Source organism: Nicotiana attenuata, chromosome 6 (genome assembly GCF_001879085.1).
Source record: "Nicotiana attenuata strain UT chromosome 6, NIATTr2, whole genome shotgun sequence".
Classification (NCBI taxonomy): Eukaryota; Viridiplantae; Streptophyta; class Magnoliopsida; order Solanales; family Solanaceae; genus Nicotiana; species Nicotiana attenuata.
The window spans coordinates 84,945,220-84,970,007 of NC_031994.1; the positions used below are offsets into that span (position 1 = coordinate 84,945,220).

The following is a 24,788-nucleotide window of genomic DNA, read 5'->3' on the forward strand; positions in this document are numbered from 1 at the left end:
GGAACTGGAGCGAGCGCTAGGATAGAGGTTGCTTACTGGTTACCTGCAGATAAAAGATGCTACAAACACGTATTTACAAAAATTTAAACATGATGCAAATTCTCTTTGGACCATGAAAGTTGCCTTTGGACGATTAAAGATGACGTCCTTGGACCATGACGTCCTGGGCCATGAATTGTTTAGTGAGGGATTCGCAGGCCATGAAATGATGTTCTCGGGCCATGAAAATAGTGCCTCTAAACCATGACGCCTTTGAATAATGATATGCAATTTTGAGAGATCCTCAGGCCATGGCATGGTGTCTTCCGGCTATGAGGATGATGCCTTTAGACTATGACGCCTTTGGATAGATTGGCGATATTCCAGCCCATGATATACAATAGTATGATGTTAACAAGACAAGGATTAGTCTTGTGAAATGGAGGGCAGAGCTTAGCCCGATCGAAAAGCAAATAATAGTACTAAAAAATAGAGCAATATTTGTGCAAGGAGGGACAGTGTTTAGTTCCATACAGACGGCGAGGCAAGGATTAGCCTCATGCAAATATGGAGGCAAGGATTAGCCTCATGGAGTCAAGGATTAGACTCATGCAAAATAGGGAGTCAGGGATTAGACTTGTGCAAGTATGGAGGCAGGGATTAGCCTCATGCAAGTATGGAGGCAAGGATTAGCCTCATGTAAGTATGGAGGCAAGGATTAGCCTCATGCAAGTATGGAGGTAAGGATTAGCCTCATGCAAGTGTATAGTCAAGGATTAGACTCATGCAAATAGGGAGGCAAGGATCAGCCTTATGCAGGATGGAGTTAAGGATTAGACTCATGCGAATGGGGAGGCAAGGATTAGCCTCATGCAGGATGGAGTCAAGGATTGGACTCATGCAAATGGGGAGGCAAGAATTAGCCTTATGCAAATATGGAGGCAAGTATTAGCCTCATGGAGTCAGGGATTAGACTCATGCAAATAGGGAGTCAAGGATTAGAGTCATGCAAACGGGGAGGCAAGGATTAGCCTCATGCGAATATGGAGGCAAGGATTAGCCTCATGCAAGATACAGAGGCAAGGATTAGCCTCATGCAAATAGGGAGTCAAGGGTTAGACTCATGCGAGTATGAAGGCAAGGATTAGCCTCATGGAGTCAAGGATTAGACTCATGCAAATGGGGATTCAAGGATTAGACTCATGGAAATGTGCGGGACAAGGATTAGTCCCATGCAAAGAGCAAGAAGCAAATAAGGGTAGCATATGTCTTAGCTAGAGATGTATTCGGTGATTGATAGCGGTCTTGCTACATGGTTGTTACCGTTACGTCAGATGTGTCTGCGTTCAAACAAAGATTGTAAGTTTTGTGGGGGGAAGGTTGGTTCGTGCTTCTGTTGGCTGGCTTTGCTTTGCTCCGTTATGCAAGCCTTTCGAGTTCCCCTAGGTGATACTTGACTGTAATGGAAATAAGTTTTCGAAAATATGCAATTATTGATGAAAAATAGAGTTATCATTAAAAAAACACAGTGAAATATCACATTATTTTAGATGAACTAGTGACTGTAACACATTTCAGAGACATTGCAACTCTCTCATATCGGAATTTTGAGGGTCCTCCTCAAAATTCTGCCCCAGTTTGGTGGATGATATCTGACCTTTTGCAGACAATAGGCCTTGCTGGACTCCCTTCGAAATTTTGAGAATCCTTCTCAAAATTCTGCCCCAGTTTCCTAACTGATTGTTGACCGTCTGATACATGTTGGCGCGGCTGGACTTGCTCCGGAATTTTGAGGGTCCTCCTCACAACTCTACCCCAGTTTCTAATCTTGGGGGAAATAAAGATTTTATTATGATATGACCGAACCCATAAGGCTGCCTACATATCCCCTTTTAAACAGGAATCAGGTCAAGCGTAGTTCAATTACATCAGATGAAGAAATGTAAAACAATCTAAGCATAGTATCTTTTGACTGCGTCTGAATTGATTGGTTTTGGCCAGATTTGCCCATCCATTTCTGCGAGTGTGAGTGATCCTCCTTTTAGTACCCCGTGAACCAAGTATGGAGCCTGCCAGTTGGGAGAGAATTTCCCTTTGGCTTCATCTTGATGCGGGAAGATTTTCTTCAATACCAGCTGCCCTGGTGCGAACTGCCTTGGTTTGACTATTTTGTTGAAAGCTCTGGACATTCTGTTCTGATAAAGTTGGCCGTGATATACTGCGTTCATCCTCTTTCCATCGATAAGGGCCAATTGTTCATAGCGACTCCTTATCCACTCTACATCACTGAGCTTCCTGTATGACTCGTAAAGAAGGAATCTCCACCTCGGCTAGGATGACAACCTCGGTACCATAAACCAACATGTAGGGAGTTGCCCCGGTTGATATGCGAACCGTGGTGCGGTACCCTAACAGGGCAAAGGGTAACTTCTCGTGCCATTGTTTGTGGTTCTCTACCATTTTCCTTAGTATCTTCTTGATATTTTTGTTGGCGGCTTCTACGGCTCCATTCATCTGAGGTCTGTAGGCTGTGGAATTCTTGCGCTTGATTTTGAAAGCTTCACATATAGCTTTCATCAGATCACTGTTGAGATTGGCGGCGTTGTCAGGAATAATGTACTCGAGAACCCCGAATCAGTAGACAATACGATCCTTGACAAAATCTGCGACGACCTTCTTGGTTACGGCTTTGTAAGACGCAGCTTCGACCATTTTGTAAAGTAATAGATGGCGACGAGAATAAACCTGTGTCCGTTTGAAGCAGTGGGCTCAATTGGACCAATAACATCCATTCCCCAGGCGGCGAATGTCCAAGGCGAGCTTGTCGCATTGAGCTCGTTTGGTGTCACTTTTATCATGTCGGCATGCACTTGACATCGAAAGCATTTGCGGACATACTGAATGTAATCCGTCTCCATGGTCATCCAGAAGTAACCCGCCCTGAGTATCTTCTTAGCCAAGACGAAACCATTCATGTGTGGACCACAGGTCCCTGTATGCACATCTTCAAGCAGCTTAGAAGCTTCCTTTGCGTCAACACATCTTAGTAGACCCAAAACAGGAGTTCTTCTCTACAAGTTCCCTCCACTGTGGAAGAAATGATTTGACGGTCTCCGGAGTGTGCGTTTCTGAGTGTGATTTGCATGCTCCGGGTATTCTCCTTTTGATAAGTATTCTTTGATGTCGTGGAACCAAGGCTTTCCATCCGCTTCATCCTCGACATGAGCACAATATGCCAGCAGATTGTGGATCCTCACTGGAATGGGATCAATGTAGTTCTTATCTGGATGTTTTATCATGGAAGACAAAGTGGCCAATGCATCGGCAAACTCGTTCTGAATTTTGGGCACATGTCGGAATTCTATCTTTGTAAACCTCTTTCTCAGTTCCTGCACATGGTGCAGATATGGCAATATCTTGGAATTTTTGGTGGCCCAGTCTCCTTGTACCTGGTGCACAAGCAAATCTGAATCACCGATCACCAGCAACTCCTGAATGTTCATGTCGACTGCCATGTTGAGCCCTAGTATGCAGGCTTCATATTTTGCCATGTTGTTGGTGTAGGGAAATCTGAGTTTAGCAGATACCGGATAATGCTGACCCGTTTCTGATACCAAAACTGCTCCTATGCCCACTTCTTTAAAATTTGCGGCTCCGTCAAAGAACATCCTCCAACCGTCATAGGCTTTGGTGATGTCCTCTCCTACGAATGATACTTTTTCGTCAGGAAAATGCGTTTTCAAAGGTTTGTATTCTCCTCCTACCGGATTTTCAGCGAGGTGATCTGCCAATGCTTGTCCTTTGACCGCCTTTTGAGTTACGTAGACGATATCGAACTCACTTAATAGTATCTGCCATTTGGCCAACTTTCCAGTCGGCATGGGTTTCTGGAATATGTACTTCAGAGGGTCCATCCTGGATATGAGGTATGTAGTGTAGGCACAGATGTAATGCCTCAATTTCTGGGTTGTCTAGGTCAAAGCACAGCAAGTGCGTTCAAGCAGAGAGTATCGTGCTTTGTAAGGTGTGAACTTTTTACTCAGGTAGTATATGGCCTGCTCCTTCCTTCCTGTCTCATCATGTTGTCCCAAAACACATCTGAAGGCTCCGTCCAATGCAGATAGATAGAGTAACAAAGGTCGTCCTGGTTCTGGCGGGACCAGAACTGGTGGTGTGGACAGGTACTCCTTGATCTTGTCAAAAGCTTTCTGACAATCCTCTGTCCAACTTGTTTCGGCATCTTTCCTCAGCATCTTGAAGATGGGTTCACATATGACTGTGGACTGTGCTATGAAACGGCTGATGTAGTTGAGACGCCCTAGGAAGCTCATCACATCCTTTTTGCTTTTAGGTGGTCGTAACTCCTGAATCGCCTTGACTTTAGATGGATCCAGCTCAATCCCTCGACGACTGACAATGAATCCCAATAGTTTTCCTGCGGGAACCCCGAATGCGCATTTTGCGGGGTTCAGTTTCAAGTTGTATCTCCTTAGCCTGTCAAAGAACTTCCTCAAGTCTTCTATGTGATATGCGGCCCTCTTGGATTTGATAATAACATCGTTCACATACACCTCTATTTCTTTATATATCATATCATGGAAGATGGTTGTCATGGCCCTCATGTAAGTGGCCCCAACGTTTTTCAAACCGAATGGCATCGTCTTGTAATAGTATACACCCCAAGGTGTAATAAAAGTTGTCTTCTTTGCATCTTCTTCATCCATCCAAATCTGGTGATAACTCGCAAAGTAATCTACAAAGGATTGGAGTTCATGCTTCGCGCAGTTATCGATCAGGATGTGTATATTCGGCAGCGGGAAGTCATCCTTGGGACTTGCTCTGTTTAAATCCTGATAGTCGACACATATTCTGACCTTCCCGTCCTTCTTCGGAACTGGCACAATATTAGCTAACCAAGTTGGATATTCAACCACCCGAGAACTTTGGCTTTGATCTGCTTGGTAACTTCCTCCTTGATTTTCAGGCTCATGTATGGTTTGAACTTTCGGAGTTTCTGCTTGACTGGCGGACATATGGGATTACTGGCAACTTGTGAGCCACTATAGATGTGCTCAAACAGGTCATGTCATCATATGACCATGCGAAAATGTCCTCATATTCTCTTAGGAACCGGACATACTCTTCTTTCTTTGTTGGTGACACGTGAATGCTGATGCGGGTCTCCTTGACGGTCTCGGCGTCTCCCAAATTTACTGCTTCGGTCTCGTCCAGATTGGACTTAGGCTTATTCTCAAAATTTTCAACCTCCCTGACAATTTCCTCAGGTATCTCATCCTCTTCCTCTGAATCACTATTCTCATGTTGCGTTGCCTCATTACATGTCACAGTTACTGGTTCATCAGGAAAAGTAATAATAATGCTGCAGAAAAGAAATATGTAAAGATAGTAGTGAATAATAAAGAGCAAGTTCATTTGATTAAAACTTGAAGAAAATTTTCCAGAGAAAGTACGACTCGATGAATCGAGCATTCATTTTGAAACAAGTAAAACTTAAACCAAAATTACGGAAGTCCTAAATGCCTAGAATGGCTTATAGAAGTAAATTCTGCCAAGCAACAAGGGACTCGGCGAGCTCGGGATGGTGTGGCGGTCCAGTTCCTGAGAACAGCTCCCTTCTCCACAGTCTAAATAGTGAGGCCTTCTTCCTCCTCCTCCTCGATTATGGCACCGCAGTCCATGTCTTCATCCTCCAAGAACAAATTCCTCAATCCAGCTAGTGCTTCTTCTTCTGCGGTCCCTCATATTGTGTCAGCTTGGTGGAAGCTTGTTCCAAACGTGGCACTGGCTGCTCAAGAGGGTAATACGGTCCGCACCACGGAGGCGACCAATTCCTGTATTCTTGCCATGTGTACTGGTATCCGAGCCCAAAGGTAGTACCATGATTTTCAGTTGTATCGGTTTGGTAATACCTTGGAGGTTCTTTCCCAATCCTTTGTCGGGTTCATATCCAGACCATGCTAATATACTTTCTATCTTGTTACTCCACCACTTGTCCTTCTCAACAGCATTGACCCGTTCGATGTGATGGTAGGTTTCCCCTCCTAGCCTTCTTCTATGTCCAATGGCCGGGATGGTCTGACTACTGTGGATGGGGTTACTTCCATCTCCATGAATGATTACCTCTTGGCGGTTCCATTTCAAACTTCACGGCTTGATGTAGCGTGGAAGGCATGGCTCCAGCAGCATGGATCCATGGCCGGCCCAACAGAAGGTTATATGAGGATGGTATGTCAAGTACTTGAAATTCAACGTCGAACCAAGTTGGCCCCATTTGCAAACAAAGGTTGATTTCCCCGATCGTGGCCCTCTGGGACCCATCGAAAGCCTTCACATTCATGCTTCCTACCCGTATCTCATGGAAACCTTTGTCTAACCTTTTCAGAGTGTCCAATGGACAAATATTTAGGCTCGAACCTCCATCAACCAAGACCCTGGCAATGAACTTGTCTTCAAACTGCACTGTAATATGCAATGCTCGATTGTGATTCAGCCCCTCAGGGGGTAGCTCATCCTCATGGAAGATGATCTTATGACTTTCTAGCACTTGCCCAACCATGTTGGCCATTTCTCCGCCAGTGATGTTATTGGGTACATAAGCCTCACTCAACACTTTTATTAAAGCGTTCTTGTGTGCCTCTGAATTCTGCAACAGTGATAGGATAGATATCTGAGCAGGGATTTTGTTCAGATGGTCAACAACAGAGTACTCCTTTGCCTGCACTTTCCTCCACAGGTCATCTAGCCCGGTCTCAATGATAGGCTGCCTAGTAGTGGCTTCCTTACTTGAACCTCCTAGGTGTTCAGGTGTATAGACTCTCCCGATTCTAGTCATTCCTTGTGCAGCGTCAGATTCCTCTACCTTGGCCTTCCCCTTCCGCCGAGCCTCGGCGACATAATCCCAGGGTATTACTTTTGAGTTGAATGGGGGTGTGGTTGATACTGACACAGTGAAGGGTGTGACCACCTCTACTTCAAATGCAGTGGGGGTGGTTGCGGGTGGAGCCACTTCTACCTCAAATGGAACTGATGCATTTATCTCATCCTCGATCGGTGCCTGAGTCTGAACCACAATAGGAGTAAGTGTAACTGCAACCTTAGAGTCATCGGCTTCTCGAATAAGCCCGATCGACCCCTCAGGGTCCCATTCTTCATTTGTCTCTATCACATGTATACCATCACCTCTGTGATCAGGGAGGGGATTGTTGCGGACATTAGGTGCGGTTTCCTTTGCTTGTATGACCTTGTTGTCAATTAGCGTTTGGATCTTATCCTTCAATGTCCGGCACTCAGCAGTGGTGTGCCCTTTCATACTAGAATGGTACGCACAAGTTTTGTTCGGATTAACCCACTGGGATGGATTTTCTAATGCCACAGCAGGAACAGGAGTGACATAACTGCCAGCTTTCAACCTTTCATATAATTGGTCGATGGGCTCAGGAATGGCGGTATACTGTCTGGGTGGCTTGCGGTCAAAGTTTGGTCGTGGTCTTGTATAATTTTGACGAGCTGGTGGTGATTGGAAGTGGGATGGTTGGGAGTTATAGGAGTGATGGACAGAGGCTGGTTGGGATTATCTGGGAGATGAAGGTTGGTACGGGGGCGGTGATGCCTGGTATGTGGGTGGAGGTGTTTGATATGTGGGTGGAGGTGTTTGAAATGTGGGTGGAGGTGTTTGATAGACAAGTGGAGTTTTTGGGCACTGGGCTACCGGTATTGCCCCAACATCTCTCTTCTTCGATATGCCACCTGACTGTAGTGCTTTGTTCGTGGCTTGCAAAGCCTCAAAGTTTGTTACCATTCTGCTCTTGATCCCTTCTTCAATCCTTTCTCCGAGTTTGATGATGTCAGAGAATTTGCGATTTTCAATAACCATCAATCTCTCATAATATTGCGGGTCATGTGCCCTGACAAATAATTTATTCATCTATTCTTCGTTCAAAGATGGCCTGACCTTGGCCGCTTCCGACCTCCAACGAGTAGCATATTCACGGAACGTCTCAGTGGGTTTCTTCTTAAGATTCTGAATGTAGAAGACATCCGGTGCATTCTCTGTGTTGAACCTGAACCGGTCCATGAAATCCGACGCCATGCTTACCCAATTTGACCACTTCTTGGGATTTTGGCTGATATACCAAGACAACGCTTCCCCGGTAAGGCTCCTCATAAAGAGCTTCATTCGGATCTTTTCATCTTTCCCGACCCCGACAAGTTTGTCACAATAAGTCCTTAGATGAACCCTGGGATCACCTGTACCATCGAACATTTCGAACTTGGGAGGTTTGTACCCTTCTGGTAGTTCAACATCCGGCTGTATGCACAGGTCCTCATAGTTCAAACCCTCTATTCCTCTGTCGCCCTCAACACCTTAAACTCGGCTTGTTAACTTCTTGAGTTCTTCAGCCATGTTTTTGATGAGCAAATCCTTTTCGGAGGGTTTCGGTGTACAGGAGATTGGTTAGGTGGAATGAGGTATGGTTTCCACATAGATGGGGTTGCTTTGATGGGTGCCAGGAACTTGGGTGTAGTGATGGTCATTGATGGAGTTTTGTGGATCAGTAATGAGTGGTGGTGTGTTTTGGGGAGTGTGGTAAGTGGAGGCTGGCGGGTAATGAACCGGTTGATGGTGTTGCTGCGGCGGAGCTGGTAATGGGTTGGGATTCTGGGGTGGAGTTGCGTAATGATTTGGCGTGGGAGGATTTTGTGGGTGTTGGTTTTGTGTGCTTTGAGGAGGTGCTGGGTTCTTAGCATTCTGTTGGTTGATGTTAGGGATATTCAGGGTAAGCGATAGGTTTGCCAAATTGCGAACCTGCTCAAGTTCTCCTTGTAGTTCCAGTATCTTTTGCTCCAGTCTTAAAACCAGATCATTTGGGGCCGGAGTACTACGACCGTCGGAGGTTTCTGCATTCTCAATATTCTCCTTTCGGATACCACTCAAAATATCCATATCTACCCTTCCCATTCCCTTACTGGTCATGCAAAGCGAGTGTTGGTCAGCGATCTCTATTGCATGCTGCTACCTGTCCCTTCTTAATGGTCCTGGAGGGATTTAGGACCTCTACCTATAGGTGGTTCTAGACAGACCCCTAAGGTTTAAAAGGTGAAAATACTAAGGCGAGAAGCAATAACACATAGGACTCTTAGCAAACAAGAACAGGAAGGAACAAATAAGAGGCGCAGTTTACCTCCACAAGTAAAACATATAAACAGCACGACTCAAACACAAATAAAGGCCTTTCTGTTAAACAGTATCCTAAGGCAGGATGTCTAAATGAATATACAGGAGACAAGCAGTTTATTTTTATAAACTCAGAAGTAAAGCACTGTCAATTGCCTATTGATTTTTTTAAAAGCCTGTTAAACCCGAAGAACATTAAGTCACAGAAACGGTTTCAGGGTTGCAATATTCAAAAAACGTCCTATAGGCTTGCCTATATGCGGTATACAGGTGAATACATTTTACAGTGAAACAAGGCAGGTTTTATAAAACGGACCTTTTAATCCCTATAGGCATGCTGTCTAATGATAGATTAAAGCAGTTTTTGAAAGAATTCGTTTCAGGGAAAATAAACCATTAATTAAACCAGTTTCGAAGTGACTGAACGCGGACTGGATTGATTCATTTAAACTAGTTTAGACAGATTTTCTGGTGACATTCCTTATAGGCAAGATATATAGTTGTTAAACACTGATTTCAAAAACTTTGCAGGCATGATGTCAAATAATAAAACATGCAACACTTATCGTAACAGAAGCCGGGTTAAATTATATCCTATAGGCATGGCATCTACTTGTGAAACTGATTTTAAGACTTATAAACATGATTTCTAACATGGAAAGGCAAGCATAGTAAAATCCTATAGGCATGGTTTCTAACATGGTAAGGCAAACATAGTAAAATGTAAAGTCCAATAGGCATGGTTTCTACCCGCATTACCCCACAAGCATGTAACTATCCACCCCTTTTTTCACTATTTACTCCAATATTCGTTTATAAATTATTACAGACCATATGAATGAATTATATAAATAAATAAGAAATTATTCTATAGGGAGCCTTCAATTAGGCCCAGGTTTCCAAAGCCTCCAATAGCCTCAAATGCCCAAATTCCATAGACAATGTCATAGTCCAGGTGCATCAAAGTTCCCTAAGGATCTCAAGGATCCAGGGCAGTGCTTACACCTAGACTTGGTAACCAAATCGAATAAGTGCAGCGTGGAAGGGCCAGCCTCAGTATGCCAGAGTTCAGAGGGTTCTCAAGAGGACCCCAAGGCAGTACACATACTGGAGGGGCAGAACCTATTGACTTAGGAGTAGAGTGGGAGTGCTTGACATAGTTTGAAAGGGTTTTAGTAAGAAAACAGTGCTAAAAAAAACTTGTTTGAAACAGTTTTGTAAAGTAAAAGAGAGAGTCATGTAGTAAAACAACTTTGAAAGGAGAGAATTACAGGATTAGACAACAGTAAATCAAACGTGGAGCCCAAAACCACATCAGCAATATTCACAGGGCCAAAACAGGAGGAACGATCCTACAGTAAGGGTGATGGGGATTGGGGACACATAGAACGCATGATTGTAAACACACAACAGGCAAAGGTCTTAGGAATTGGTACGGACATGCTCAGACACAACTGATTAGACATAGTCACAGAACCAGCAATGCTTAAGGGAGGTTAGTATAGGGTCCATATGATTTAGGACCAATCCCAGAACCATACAAGTCAGGAGTGCAGACTACATAGAGGGGATTCATACCAGAAAACAGATAGTGCAAACAGACTACATAAAGGGGGGTAACATGCTCATATTGATCCTAAGGAAGGGGGGTTCATAATATGCTAATCATGTAATCATATTAACTGCAAGTTTCACAGCAAAACCATAACTAGAAGCAAACCAGAAACAGGATGAACTGGAGCAATACAAGAACTATATTGTTTTTGGAACTTAAAACTGAAACTAGAACATACCAGTAAAGAAGATAGTAAGCAAAAGTGAAGGAGCAGGAGAGCACAATAGTTAGCCTTGGCTTGCAGCCGGCTAACTCAGAATAAGAGCAAGTAGCACAAAGAAAGAGCAGAAAGTTTAAGTGTGATAGAGAGCTTTTGAACCAAAAAGTTCGTCCCTTTGTTAATGAGAGAGTATGTATATATAGTAGTTCGAAATTAGATAAAAATAAGGTAAAAATCATAGTAGCATAGTAATTAAGGAACTCAGAATCAATTAGAGTAAAATCATGACAAGTACTCCCTTAAGTTAAGGGAATTAATTCAAACGGTAAGAACAAGTAATAATTAAGGAAAGAAATCAGTGTATGACTAATAAGGAAATATTCAAATTCAGTAAGTATAAGGTAAATAATTAGGGCTAAGTTCAGAACACTCTAATTAAGGAAATAGTCAGTAAGAATAAAGTACCACAACAGACAAGGTAGGTGAATCAGTTAATTTGAATAGAAGGGGTCGAAATTGAGGGTTTAAAGGAAGGTCTTTCAATCAAACCAAAAAATAGAAAATCCAGAATCAATCAAGAAGGAGTCACGATTCAGTATTCAGCATATAAATAGAGTAAGAGCAATCAGACACAGCAAACATGCAGGTTAAATAGTATTGATAGAAAGAGGCCAGTCTGAAAAATCAAGATGAATATAATCACATAGAGGCGGTATAAGTTTGGCTAAAAGCTTAGTTAGAACACATTCGAGGCAAGGTAATCACAAAAACTTAAACAAGAATCGAGTAGTCATGCTAACACACAGAACCAAACAAAAAAAAATCTAGAAAAATTAGGGCTTTTAACATAGGCGAGTTGAAAAAGCAGTAAGATCATAGAATCAGTCAAAATATGCAAGAGATAGAAGTTTAAACATAAAGAATCAGTTTAAACAAAGTTTTAGAAGAAGTTCCGAAAATCCTAATTTTAGAAGGAGGGAAAAACACTTTGAAATCGATGATTCTTGTAAAAGGGATTCAAGAGCAGTGTAAAACATCAAAGAAATAGACTCGAATCATTTTAAAACATACAGATCTAAAAGATGTAGGCAGAAATTAGGGTTTCAGAAGAAACCCAAGGAGAGGTGAAAGAACCTGTCTAGAATCCCAAAGATCGTGACAAATACAGTGTGATTTTGCTCGAAATCACACCGGAGTAGCCAAGAACAACCAAATAGCAAACCCTAGATGCAAGTCGTCGCAGCATAGGGCCCTTGAAGAACTTAGAGAAGGCAAGCATAGCATTAGAGGGGCCATTGGAGGCTTAGGAGTTGACGGGAGATCGCCGGAAAAGAAGGTCAGCGGTTGATGGAGCTAGGGTTAGGTTGAGTGGTTGAGAGAGGAGAGGAGATGAGAGAATACAGAGGCGGCGGTCTCTGAGGAATGAGGTAGGGTTAAAGGTCGTTTGGGATAAAAAAGGAATGAACGGACGAGGGCCGTTGATCTTTTAGATCAACAGCCAAGATTTGACGGGTCTTGGGTCGGGTAGGCGGGTTTAGGGTCTGGGTCGGGTAGTTTGATTAGAAACTGGGCTGGGGTTGGGTTTGAATTGGGCTAAGATTGAATGCAGATATGGCTATATTTTAAATAGCCAATTTTCCCCATATAATTTATAATAAATAATAAATAATTTCTGGAAAATAATTTTGTGTACTAAAATGATTTAAAATAGATATTTAACATTTTAAAAATATAGGAAACCAATTTTATTCATATAAATGTAATTGTACATTAATGGGGCTAATATTGTAATTATATGCAATTTAGCTTTAAAAATACAAAATGCAATTATAAAAATGCGCAAAAAATATTTTAACCATATTTTGGCATAAATATAGAAATTAAATGACGAAATCATCACAAAAATAATTTGAGGGATAATTATTGAGGACTTTATGAATAAAAGGGAAGGAGATAAATCAATTTAAATCCTTAAAAATTATGGGAAAAATATAAAAACCTTGTGCATGCTTATATATGTATATATATGCTATTTTGAAGGTATTTATGCATATATAAAAATATAGGGAAAAATTGGGTATCAACAGTGTAAAAGTCAGGGAAACGGTAACAACAGCAAGGAAGTAGAACAACCAAAACACAAGCAATATCAGGTAGTAATAGAATTTTAAGCATATGGAAATACTAAAATTCGATACTACTACTGGAAAGAGAGGAAAGACGTGCAACTTCCTACTAGCCTTCTACCATAATCCTCGCCCTCCACACCTGCCTGTCAAGAGTCATGTCCTCGGTGAGCTAAAGATGCCTCATGTCATTTCTAATCACCTCTCCCCAATACTTCTTCGACCTATATCTTCCTTTCCTTAGACTCACCATCGTCAATCTCTTACCCCTCCTCACTGGGGCGTCCGGACCCGAACCATCTCAACCGCGCTTTCCGCATCTAGTCCACGATGGAGGCTACACCTACCTTATCACGAATATCTCCATTCCTGACCATATCCCTCTTGGTATGCCCACACATCCTCTTAGCATTTTCATCTCCGCAACCTTCATCTTTTGGACATGAGGGTTCTTGACTGGCCAATATTTCGCCTCATACATACAACATAGTTGGTCTAACCACCAGTTTGTAGAACTTACCTTTAACTCTTGTTGGCACGTTCTTATCACACAAAACACCGGATCCTAGCCTCCATTTCATCTACGGTGCTCCAATTTGATGTTGACATCATCGTCGATCTCCCCGTCGTTGACTATAGGGATGCTAATGTTTGGTATTTTTCTTAACAACTTTGGATAACAATCACTATTTTGTTTCTAAAAACATGAAGGGATATTTTTACTTTTAGCTCGCACCATAAACTATTTATATTTGGTAGCCGAAAGAGTGTATAAAATTTATATAGTTTTTGTATATAACATTGGGCCATAAAGTCACACGTGTTGGGCCGTTAATCTCAGTTCACTCTTCAAACAGAAGCACATGAAAAACCAATATAATTGTATTTTAACTCTTGTTAAGCACACACGACGACGGAAAGCTGCTTTGCTTTCCTTTATGTATAGTAGTAAATATAAAATATATTTTTTTGACTATTATTTTAAGAACGGCTATACATTATTTTCCCAAGAGGAAAAAATATATTTAGACAATATTTAAGAAAATTTTACTGAATTCTAGCAGCAGATAGCAATTAACAAATACGACAGCTAATTAAATACATTTATAGCAGGAACCTATAATGTTGGACCAATCCCATTAAAATAGGGATGAGTAATTAATAATAATTCACATAACTTTTGAAGTCTTCCCCATAATTTTCTCTCCCCCATTTAATGACTTGTATTGTTATTGTGCCAATGCTAAAATGTCTCTACAGTTAAAAAATTCTTCACCCTAAATCCTTTCCTCTGGCGCCTATTCAATCCGACTTTTGTCTTCAACTTATTCTTTACTTCATTCCTCCTTCACGTAACTGACTTTACCTCTAAGTTTTGTACATATAGTATATTAAATTTAATAATTCTGGTGTTGTATAATTATTAAATACATCATGAATAATTATATTTATATGAATATATTACTAGTATATATTCATAGTGTATCTTAATAGTATATACATATTATATTATATTATATTATGCTTGTGGATTACAATCATATACAACATATTTTAATGGTGTACACTACATAATTTTTTGAGAAAAAAAATATAATATAATATTATTGGTACAGTATTTATATTATTTAGCTATACGTAGTATATAATTATTTATACATTTATTTTTGTTAATGAATAAACATATACCATGTATATTTAGAATATATTAAATTTAAAAAGTCAATTTATTGTATCTTTGTTGAATTATTTTATATTCAGTATATAAAATAATATTATTGGTATAGTATTTATTGAAGTATATAATATAATATTATTGTTATAGTGTTTATATTATTTAGCTATACGTAGTATACAATTCTTTATACATTTATATTTTTAATGCATAAACATATATGATGTATATTCAGGATATATTAAATTTAATACGACAACTTACCGTATATTTGTTGAATTATTTTATATATTCAGTATATATACATCTCATATATAACCTCAAGGCTAAATCACTGCCACCACAACTCCATCATACACAACCTTCAACAACCGTACCAGTCAATCTTCAAAAAACACCATTCAACACATCTTTTTCTAAGAGAAGAAACAAGAAGGAAGTAAATGAAGAATAAAAGGAAAAAAACAAACAAGAAACATAAAAATCAACTTCAATGGCCACTAATAGCTTTCCATGTTAACCAAAAAAAATATGTATTGACGAAGAATAAGATTTACTAATCCACATTAATAGCACAAAGTGTTTTCATATGCTACGAGAAAAATCATACTGATTTTTGATTGGTAGTGACATAGCAGGCAAGGGGTGAAGAGATTAATGGAGTTGTGGCTTACTTAGGGTGGAAAGAAAAGAGAGAAGAAATTACGCTGAGGATAGGTAAATATGGTGATAAGAATAAAAATGGATCCCGCGATTTGTGCAGTTAATTTATTACTTTGAAACATAATTTTTATATTAGGCTAAAATTGTAAAAGAATCTGCTATTTATGGAATAAGCTAGAATTGATTCTATGTTTTTTAAATAATTTTATGAAAAGGATAAAAAACTCTTTTCCCGAAACATTGAATTGGCACAAAACCTCGAAGGCCCAAAATATTTGTAGAAACAGATAAAGGCCCAAAATACACTCTGCTCTTAACCAAAGGTCCAAAGCCATAAGATACAAAATATCTCAGAAGATGACACGTGTCCTGCTACGTAGTTCCGAATAAAGAAACAGATACTACTATTGTTTCTACAAAGTATAGTAAAGATAGAAATTGAGAGGTCTGCCTCAAATCTCCCACCAGACATGGCTGTCGTTCAAATTTCGAGCTCTCTCTGCACTTCCATTCGCGGTAATTCTATTAGCAATTTCTTCCTCTCTTTTTTCGCTTCTTAAGAAACTGAAAGAATTATCAAATACTATGTGGTTTTTGCAGATGTTGTTATGTCAAACCCAGTAAGTGTTTCTTCTGTTAGGGTCTCAACTCGTATTCAATTTGGGACTGTTTTTGCTACTGGTTCTCCCCTCTGTAAGCCCACTTCCTTTTTTCTGTTCCTTTTTAATTTTTTTAATTCAATTTATGCGTTGTAATTGTTCTATATTGCTGGAAAAAATGGGTTTCAATTTTTGTTTTGAGTTTTAGTGGCTACATCAATTCAAATTTGGTTATGGTTTTCAATTGCGTTCTGTACTTTAATTTGTTAGTAATAAGCATTTTGTCATTGTTAGTGCCATTTTATGCCCACATATTACTCAGGTCTTAGTTCGATTATAGATTTTTATCTTCATAACTAGGCTCACACCAGGGAATTATTAAAATTTTTGAAGATGAATCTATCCTTTACTAAACTATTTGTAAGTAATAAAGCTTAAGTGAAGTATCAGATGCCAACTTTTGAAATGAAGAGACGAAGACTGAGCATCATCTATTGTCATTTCCTCATTTGCCTTCAGTCTTTATTTAATTGTATATTTTTCCATGGCTTGCGGAGATACCCCTGCTGTCATGACTATTTATGAATTTCACGTTCTGTCAGTAGAAATGGTTTCGAGGTTTAGAAGTTATTTCATTAAATTATAGATTATAAACGTTAAAACAAATCTAACACAAATCCCATCATGACTTTAAGATCATGGAATTTATGACTCTCACAAATACGTGCAAACGAACAGTTAATCAGTGAACGCATACCTGAATATGATTCTTGTGTGGCTGAAGCAACTCTGATATCATTACATTGTGATGATTTGAGAGAAAACCCTCATTGGTTTCCCTTCCTTCCTTTTTTGGTCAGTTGACATTTATAGAGAACATTATTCCTTCTTAGGGTAGAGAGAAGATCAGTTTCCGTGAAAGTCTTTTATATCATGTTCCGTATATGAGAAGTTACTTAACCATTTAATTAGAGAGACAGTTCCAGCTTTGATCAATTAGATTTTGGCCTCCATATTGATTTGAATTAATTACAACTAACCAAGTAGATAAGCGTAGCTTATCACGTAGATCACACCTTAATAGCACACTGGGAAGAATGCAGGTTATCTTTCTTCTTGATATTTGAGCTAACGCTTGCATGTTTTCTTTTCTTTTCTGTTTTCTTGGGTGGTTGTTGGGGGTTGGGTAAGTCGAAGGGGTATACTGTAAGCATGTGGAGCCATTTACATTACATTTTAAATTTGCTAGCGCATTTTTCTCCCTTTAACTGTTGTTCAAGAAACTAGTAGCTAGGCTGCGTGATATCTGATCCTCTGGATTTGTAGTGACTAGGAACAGTTTCTATCGAGTAAAGGCTATTCCAAGTAGAGCAGCATCACTTTCCATACGATGCGGGCAGAGTACCAAGGAAGAAAGTAATTTGGACGTATGGCTTGGTCGATCTGCCATGATTGGTTTTGCTGTTGCTATTAGTGTGGAAATAGCCACAGGCAAAGGACTTCTAGAGGTAGGCAATTTGTTCTCAGATCTTTTTGTTATTGTGTATATTGTATCACAGATTGGATATTTCACATTTCTTGCTGTGGTACATGTTGAATCCTACATGTGCTTTGATATATTCTCTTACCCAATTACAACTTATCCTAATGTGAGATATCTGTTTAGATTGGGAGCATTTAACATGATCTTTGATACTCCTTTTGAAATTGTTACTTGTTTTGTTCATCCAAGCGGAAAAAGCAACCAAAAAAAAAAAATTCCCTCATGCTTCTAGAGATATTAGACTCTCATGTTGCGAAAATTGAAACAATTAGAGTATAGGCAAACACCATTGCTATAGTAACTGAATTCAGCAGACACCTTATAGATTTGAGGTTCTGCTTTTGGGTTTTTATGTTGAATGTTCTGCAGTTCGTATATCGTCTGTATACCAGAGTTTGTTTTATCTGTCTTCTTTTTCATTCTTCCATCATAAACATTATGATTTTAACCATGATATAACTGTTTGAGCGACTACATGAATTAGTAACTAAACTTATTCTGGTTTTTTCAGAATTTTGGGGTCACAGGGCCCTTACCTACTGTTGCATTGGCCGTCACTGCATTGGTGGGCATTCTGACCGCCGTCTTCATCTTCCAGTCTGCTTCAAAGAGCTGATTATTCTTTTCACTTCTTGTTTCATGTATGTAAGAGTGATATTGTTGCATCGTTAAATGAATATTGCCAATTTGTCAATAGAAAAAGTATTTTCTGCAGAGTTTTCCATCCCTTAACCTTGTAAAATTTATGTTTGCTTGAATCCAGCAGAACTGCATGTCTATTACCAATGTGCAAGTGGTCCTTCCTTCAATCAACATTATAGAATGGTTTTTTCTATTATATATGACATGTTCTTACTTCTACCGACATGTCGAAATGGTTGGAGGAATAAAAACAAGTATTAGCAGGAGTAGCTGCTATGGTTCATGCTAAGATAGACCATCAACAGTAGCTCTTATTCAACTAACTTTTTCATATCGGATGGACAAAAAATGTTATGTGACTTATTTCCGATATGTCCAAGTTTCTGTGCGCAAAGTTGGTGGAAGGTAACATGGTGACAGTGACGGATGTAGTTTATTACCAATGGGATGCGGAGTAAAAATTTATATATAAAAGTTCATTAAAATTATAAAAATAATAGATATAAATCTATAATTTTAAAAATATAATGAATTTAATGCTTAAAGTTTTAATCCCATTAAGGTTTATATCATGGAACTGTCCCAGTGAAGTAGAGGAGGTATAGAAGCGGACGACTACATTGTGAAAAGTAGTTTCATTGGGTTGTCGTTCAATTGGGTTGGTCCTACTTGGACTAGATAACCTGATAAATGTGTCTTCGAGTCAAGTATTTTCTCTTAAATGGGTTTTTAAAATAGGTTTCGACCAACTTTGCATAGTATATGGCTTCTTTGGTTTTTTTTTCAAAAAAGCTTTTATAAAAGAGTAAAAAGGTTTTTTTGCAAAGAGAAAAGTGCTTTTGCGCAATTTTTTGGGAGAAAAAATTATTTCCACTATCTTAAATACAAAGTATGACAAGATCAAATACAGATAAAATATACTTAATTTGCGAAAAGAAAAAAGCCTACGGTGGAGCCTTGATTACTCAAGTAGTGAATCTGTGAATGGATCAACTCATCTTTTTGGCCTCTAAACTAAATTAATACACCTCTTTGGCAATATTCCGACAGCTCAAATAATGAAACTCCTTTTTGCCTTTCTCAATAACGATACTTAACAACAAAGCAATCCCACGCGATAAAAACAGGGTCTTTCACCGTTAAAAGCACGGACATAAATGATTTATCTTATACTATCGAACTAATCGAAGTGTAAATTTTACACCATTAGTTTTTGAAGATGAAGTAATACACAAATAGAATAAATATTCAATGAAGAGAGATTACATTTCATGACATATATAAGGGTAGAATAGTCCAATCCATTTCTTAATTAATATTTTTAAGGGGCGTGTAAAAGAGAAACGCGACACATAATATGAGACGGAGAGAGTATTAATTTAACTTAATGCAGGAAGTAGCTTATCGTACTTTTGAGGTTATCAATTTCATTTATTGTTGATTGTTACCTTTAAAGATTCAATATATTAAGTTATATTTATTGACGGTATAATTGTTTGCAACACTATCAATAAATTTTAACAGATGATAACATCTTACTTTTTATTTTTACTGGGCAATCAATTAATGTTTCCTATAAAATTACCTTTACTTACCTAGTACTCCCTCCATTCATTTTTACTTGACGCGTTTTGACTTTTCACGCTCATTAACTAATAATAAATGAAGTGCATAATTTACCATGATACCCATATTAATTAATGCATATTTTATTGAATTTGAGAAAATGATTTGAAATGAGTAATAAATACTGTGGGTATAACAAAAAAAATTTTGTGCGTAAAGTGACAAGTAAAAGTGAAAATCTATTTTTAGTATACATGCCAAGTAAAAGAGAACGGAGAGAGTAAGTGATATGATTGTATAAATATTTTTTTATGCTGTCATAGAACTTAAATTTTACTTTTAATTGCCTTTAGAATTATCTAGTAGTGCAACGTTTAAAGCGTAGTCAGTGTATAGAAGGTTAATCCAAAATAAATAAATTCTTGATCAATTCGTCAAACTTACAACACTTTCATCAATTACAACAACGGCTCTCCTCCTCTTTATGTAGCAAAGCAAAATCTTTCTAAGTCAAAAGAAGAACAAAGAGAACTACAGCCCTTTACACCCCAAATAATAATACTTTAGTAGCTTTTCTTGGTCCAACATAATGATTAGTAATGTGAATAGCCTGGTACTTTATCCAGCATATGAAGGGCATCTTTCATTGTAGGCCTTTTTTGTGGATTCAATGATGCACAACTAAACCCTAGCTTAAACAATGACACCGTGGTCTCTTCCTTGCTCTCCACGTCAGCTTTAATTGCCACATCAGCCATTCTCAACACCCGGTTCTTGTCATCCACTACTGAACCGGTGGTCCACTGGCTCAACTCCCGGTCCGAAAATACTTTCCCGGTTAGAAGCTCAAGCAACACAATACCAAAGGAATAAACATCCCATTTAGGACTAGGCTTGAGGCTCTGCAGCGACTCGGGCGCGTGGTACGGGGATGTGCACCCGACGAACCCGGCTGGGGCAATGTAAGGGCTACCATGAACCGGTTGATCATGTAAACCGTCTCGGGAGGACGTGGACCGCTTGCTACCAAAATGCCGGGCTGAATTATCCGGTTTACAGCTATTTTTACCATGCATTAGCCCATGAAGTCCAAGGTCACTGATTATAGGCTCCATATTTTGTGTTAAGAGAATGTTACTAGGTTTGATATTGCCATGCACGTGTTTCTTCTCGTGGATGTAGGTCAATCCTCTTGCAATTCCTTTTGCTATCTTGAGCCGGACTTCGTATGGTAAAAAGTAAGGAGAAGAACCAACTTTTCCTGAAATTTTTGAACAATAATGATTTAAGTTCTAATAAGAAGTAAATTTAAGTCATGCACAACATCTGCTATAATTTCAGTGAAGTTCTATACAGAGGCAGATGCAAAATGCAAATGCAATATGAGTCCAACTGATGAACTCAACATATTTTACACAAAGGATAGATATATATGAGTGAAAATCAATAAATATTTAACAAATACTAAATTCTGGACTCATAGTTGTAAAAGTACAATGTATTCAGTTATGAGAAAATAAATATTGAACCCGTCAAGTTTATATTATGAGAAAAATGTATCACGCTTCTGATAATCTAAACTTAGTATCATAGTACATCTTAGCATCAGCAAACACAATAATATAACAATAACAAACCTGATATAATCTCATAAGTGAGGGTCTGGAAAGATTAATGTGTACGCAAACCTTATCCCTACCTTGGGAAGATAGAGAGATGCACGAAGTTAATATTACTTAATTGTATAATCCTATTTTGTTTGTGTGAATTGAATGTTTGTGTACAATATTGAGGAGAGGGATGCACATGTATTTTGGCGTATTAATCGTATTCTAGTATAATTTTGGGGGTGGGGGGACTTTCACGGACTATGACAATGTCACATGGAGGACCATTGGGAGCCTCAAACAGAACCACATGAAGTATACTCTGCATATTCAGTAACAAAAATCCATGCCTATGTATAGTATATACACTTAAAACTAAAAAACTCTATTTCCTAGCGAATAAATATGGTAATATTATATTAAGGGACAAATCAGGGAATGTTGCTGGAGATATACCAGAGACCATTGAATGAAAGATACCCTTGACTTATTAGAATATTTGGGTAATTATTGTTAGGACCAGAAAAAAGATTTATCAAAAGTATAGCAATGATAATCATTGGACTATATTTTGACCAAAGAAGAACTAGCTTTTCTCTCAATGAAGGAACTCAACATGTTCTTTAGTTTTTTTATTTTATTTTTATGAATGAAACATGGGATAATTCATGAATTTTCAAAAGCTATAACTAGTACAAGTGTATTTAGTACTATGAAAGTCACTATCTGGAAAAGAAAAGTTTGGAAAATGACTTATGCTCTGATTTTTTCTTGTTAAACATTGATAGTAAAAATTTTTAGAATAAAAAAATTGATAGTAATATTTAAGTGTTGGCTAAAGCAATAATATGAAGGTAAGAGTTGAGATAATTGTGAAAAAAAATGACTCCCGCTGAAAATATTGAGGGAAGTCATTTCCCACTTAGATGAAAATTGTCCACGAAAAATATTTTTTAGTATATTCTCTAAGCAAATATTTTTCGAAAAATATTTTCAGTCATGCTAAACAAACCCATAATCTCCGCCAAATTTCATAAAATTTGAAGTAATATAATGAAGAAATGAAGAGAAGAAGGAAAAGAAAACTTACTGTAACCAACATTGGCTAAGCTTCCATTAGAAACATAATCATAGATGACAAGCTTCTCATCATCTCCCCAATAGAAACCTCTAATACGAACAAGATTAGGGTGTCGCAGCTTATTAATGGCTCTGACTTGATTCTCAAATTCCTTCAATTTTCCAACACCATTTTCTCCTATTCTCCGAACAACAAATGCAGTTCCATCTTCTAACACAGCTTTGTACACGATACTAGCTCCACTTGATCCCAAAATATAAGCTGAAGCTTTTAACAAAGTCTCTAGCTCTAATTCTGTTTCACCATCCACCATTACAAATGACCTTTCTTTCTTTTTCTTCTCATCCATTTCATACTCAACTTGTTCTTCAATTTCTTGGGTTTTGTTGTCATCAGTATCTGAACCAGTTGCTGAAGTTTCTTCACCATTTGTTATAGTCAAACATGGCCAATTTGCAAGACTTGAACTTCTTGTAGTACTAGTATTTTTTTGTTTTAGAACAAGTACTGCTGGTTCTGGAGTTTTGTTGTATTTTTGGTCTTTGTCAATTGAGCTTTCTATATTTGCTTCACTTGCTTTTTTCTTCTTCAATTTGTAAACATAAAGAAAGACAATAGCAAGAACACCAACACCAGCTAAATCACCAACTATGATCCCCACTATTGCTCCTGGTTTAAGCCCATGTTGTGGTTGATCTTGACCTGCACTTTCTGTATTTCTAGCTGAATCTTGAAGTGGGGTTGAGTTAATTTCTTTTGGGATAGCTGCAATTGCTGGAGAAGAAGTGTTTGTGGTGACATTAGGTGGAGATGATAAAGTTGAAGGGATAGTACATAGTTTCTTGAGTGGTTTGCCACAAAGATCTATATTTCCAGCAAAAAACTCTGTTTTCTGATTGGACAAAGCTATAGATTCTGGTAATTCTCCTGTAAGGTTGTTGAATGAAAGGTCAATAGTAGCATTTGCTGGTATTTTCTTGGCAAATTGTGGTGAAACTAAACCTGACAACTTGTTAGAAGAAAGGTTCAAGTATTTCAAGCTATCACCACCAAATTCATCAGGTAATGTTCCATTCAACAAGTTAGAAGAAAGATCCAACATTTCAACAAACTGAAATCCACTTGGTATTGTACCAGAAAAGAAGTTGTTCCTTAAAGAAACAACAGCTAAATTCTGTAAAGAAGTCAGCTTTTGTGGAACATTTCCAGTAAATGCATTGACAGAAAGATTGAGAAGTTTTAAGCTCTTTAACCCTCCAATTGACTCAGGAATTTCACCAGAAATAGCATTGTTGGACAGTGAAAGTACTTGAAGTTCAGAAGCAGTGAAAAGTGAAATAGGAAGAGTTCCATTAAAGAAATTATTAGACAGGTCAATAGTATGTAGATGTTGAATGAAGCCTAATTGTGTTGGAATAGAACCAAGAAGCTTAGAATTTGGTAGGACTAAACTTGTGACTCTAAACATATCTGGTGCACAAGTTACACCAGTCCATAAACAAGGGGTTGCATCATTATAATCCCAATTATCAAGAACTGATAAAGGGTCATCAAGAATTGAGTATTTGAAAGATAACAAGAGAGTTCCATCTATGTTAAGACCAAATGAAGGACACAAAAGAAAGAAGAGAAAGACACTAAATGACCACAAAGAATAATACTCAGAATCAGTTTTTGAGAAGTTCATCATCATTTCTTGAACTGATTATTCATCATTACTGCATAGTCCTAAGTCCTATACATAGGAAGAAAAAGAAGAATTTGGTTAAGAGGAAGAGGTAAACCAACTTCTATAGAGGTTGTTTTGGTGACCAAAAAGGCAAAGGGATATGGAGAAGAAGAGTAAGGCAAAAAGGTATTCTGGTTCACTCTGCTGCATATAATGATAATATTGATATTGATATACTAGTAGTAAAAGGGTACTTGAGTTAGCATGGGAAAACAAAGTGAATGGCTAGGCTACTATTGTACTTTTTTTTGTCCACACTATATATTTAGTTTAACTTTTATATACTAACACTATAAAACTGTTTCATATTACTTCACTTTAAAGGTTAATAAAGGTAATTACCTATAATCAATAAAGTTAATTATCTGAAAAATAAGGCGAGTTACCTTCCATAGTAGATTAAATTACATTTATTAGTTAAAATTTCATTTACACTGCTAGTAGATTTTTTTATACTATCAGGTCAGTTTTTAAACGTTAGTAAGTGTATTTAACCACTAGGAGGTCACGGATTCGAACCATGGAAACTGCCTCTTGCAAAACTGCAGGGTAATGCTGCGTAGACCCTTGTGGTTTGGTCCTTCCCCGGACCCCGCGGTTAGTGGGA

The 24,788-nt window shown here is 38.4% G+C and overlaps 2 protein-coding genes across 2 annotated transcripts; one reads left to right on the forward strand and one right to left on the reverse strand.

The window, feature by feature from the left end:
- On the forward strand, nucleotides 15,820-18,369 carry LOC109227362 (stress enhanced protein 1, chloroplastic). Its single transcript, XM_019392498.1, has 4 exons — nucleotides 15,820-15,930; nucleotides 16,015-16,107; nucleotides 17,340-17,521; nucleotides 18,068-18,369. Exons 1-4 carry the CDS (start codon nucleotides 15,885-15,887, stop codon nucleotides 18,170-18,172), a joined length of 426 nt encoding a protein of 141 aa, XP_019248043.1. The 5' UTR covers nucleotides 15,820-15,884; the 3' UTR covers nucleotides 18,173-18,369.
- LOC109227363 (probable LRR receptor-like serine/threonine-protein kinase At4g37250) lies at nucleotides 20,160-24,372 on the reverse strand. The gene is made up of 2 exons (XM_019392499.1): nucleotides 22,462-24,372; nucleotides 20,160-21,025 (listed from the first exon to the last, which is right to left on the reverse strand). Exons 1-2 carry the CDS (start codon nucleotides 24,143-24,145, stop codon nucleotides 20,358-20,360), a joined length of 2,352 nt encoding a protein of 783 aa, XP_019248044.1. The 5' UTR covers nucleotides 24,146-24,372; the 3' UTR covers nucleotides 20,160-20,357.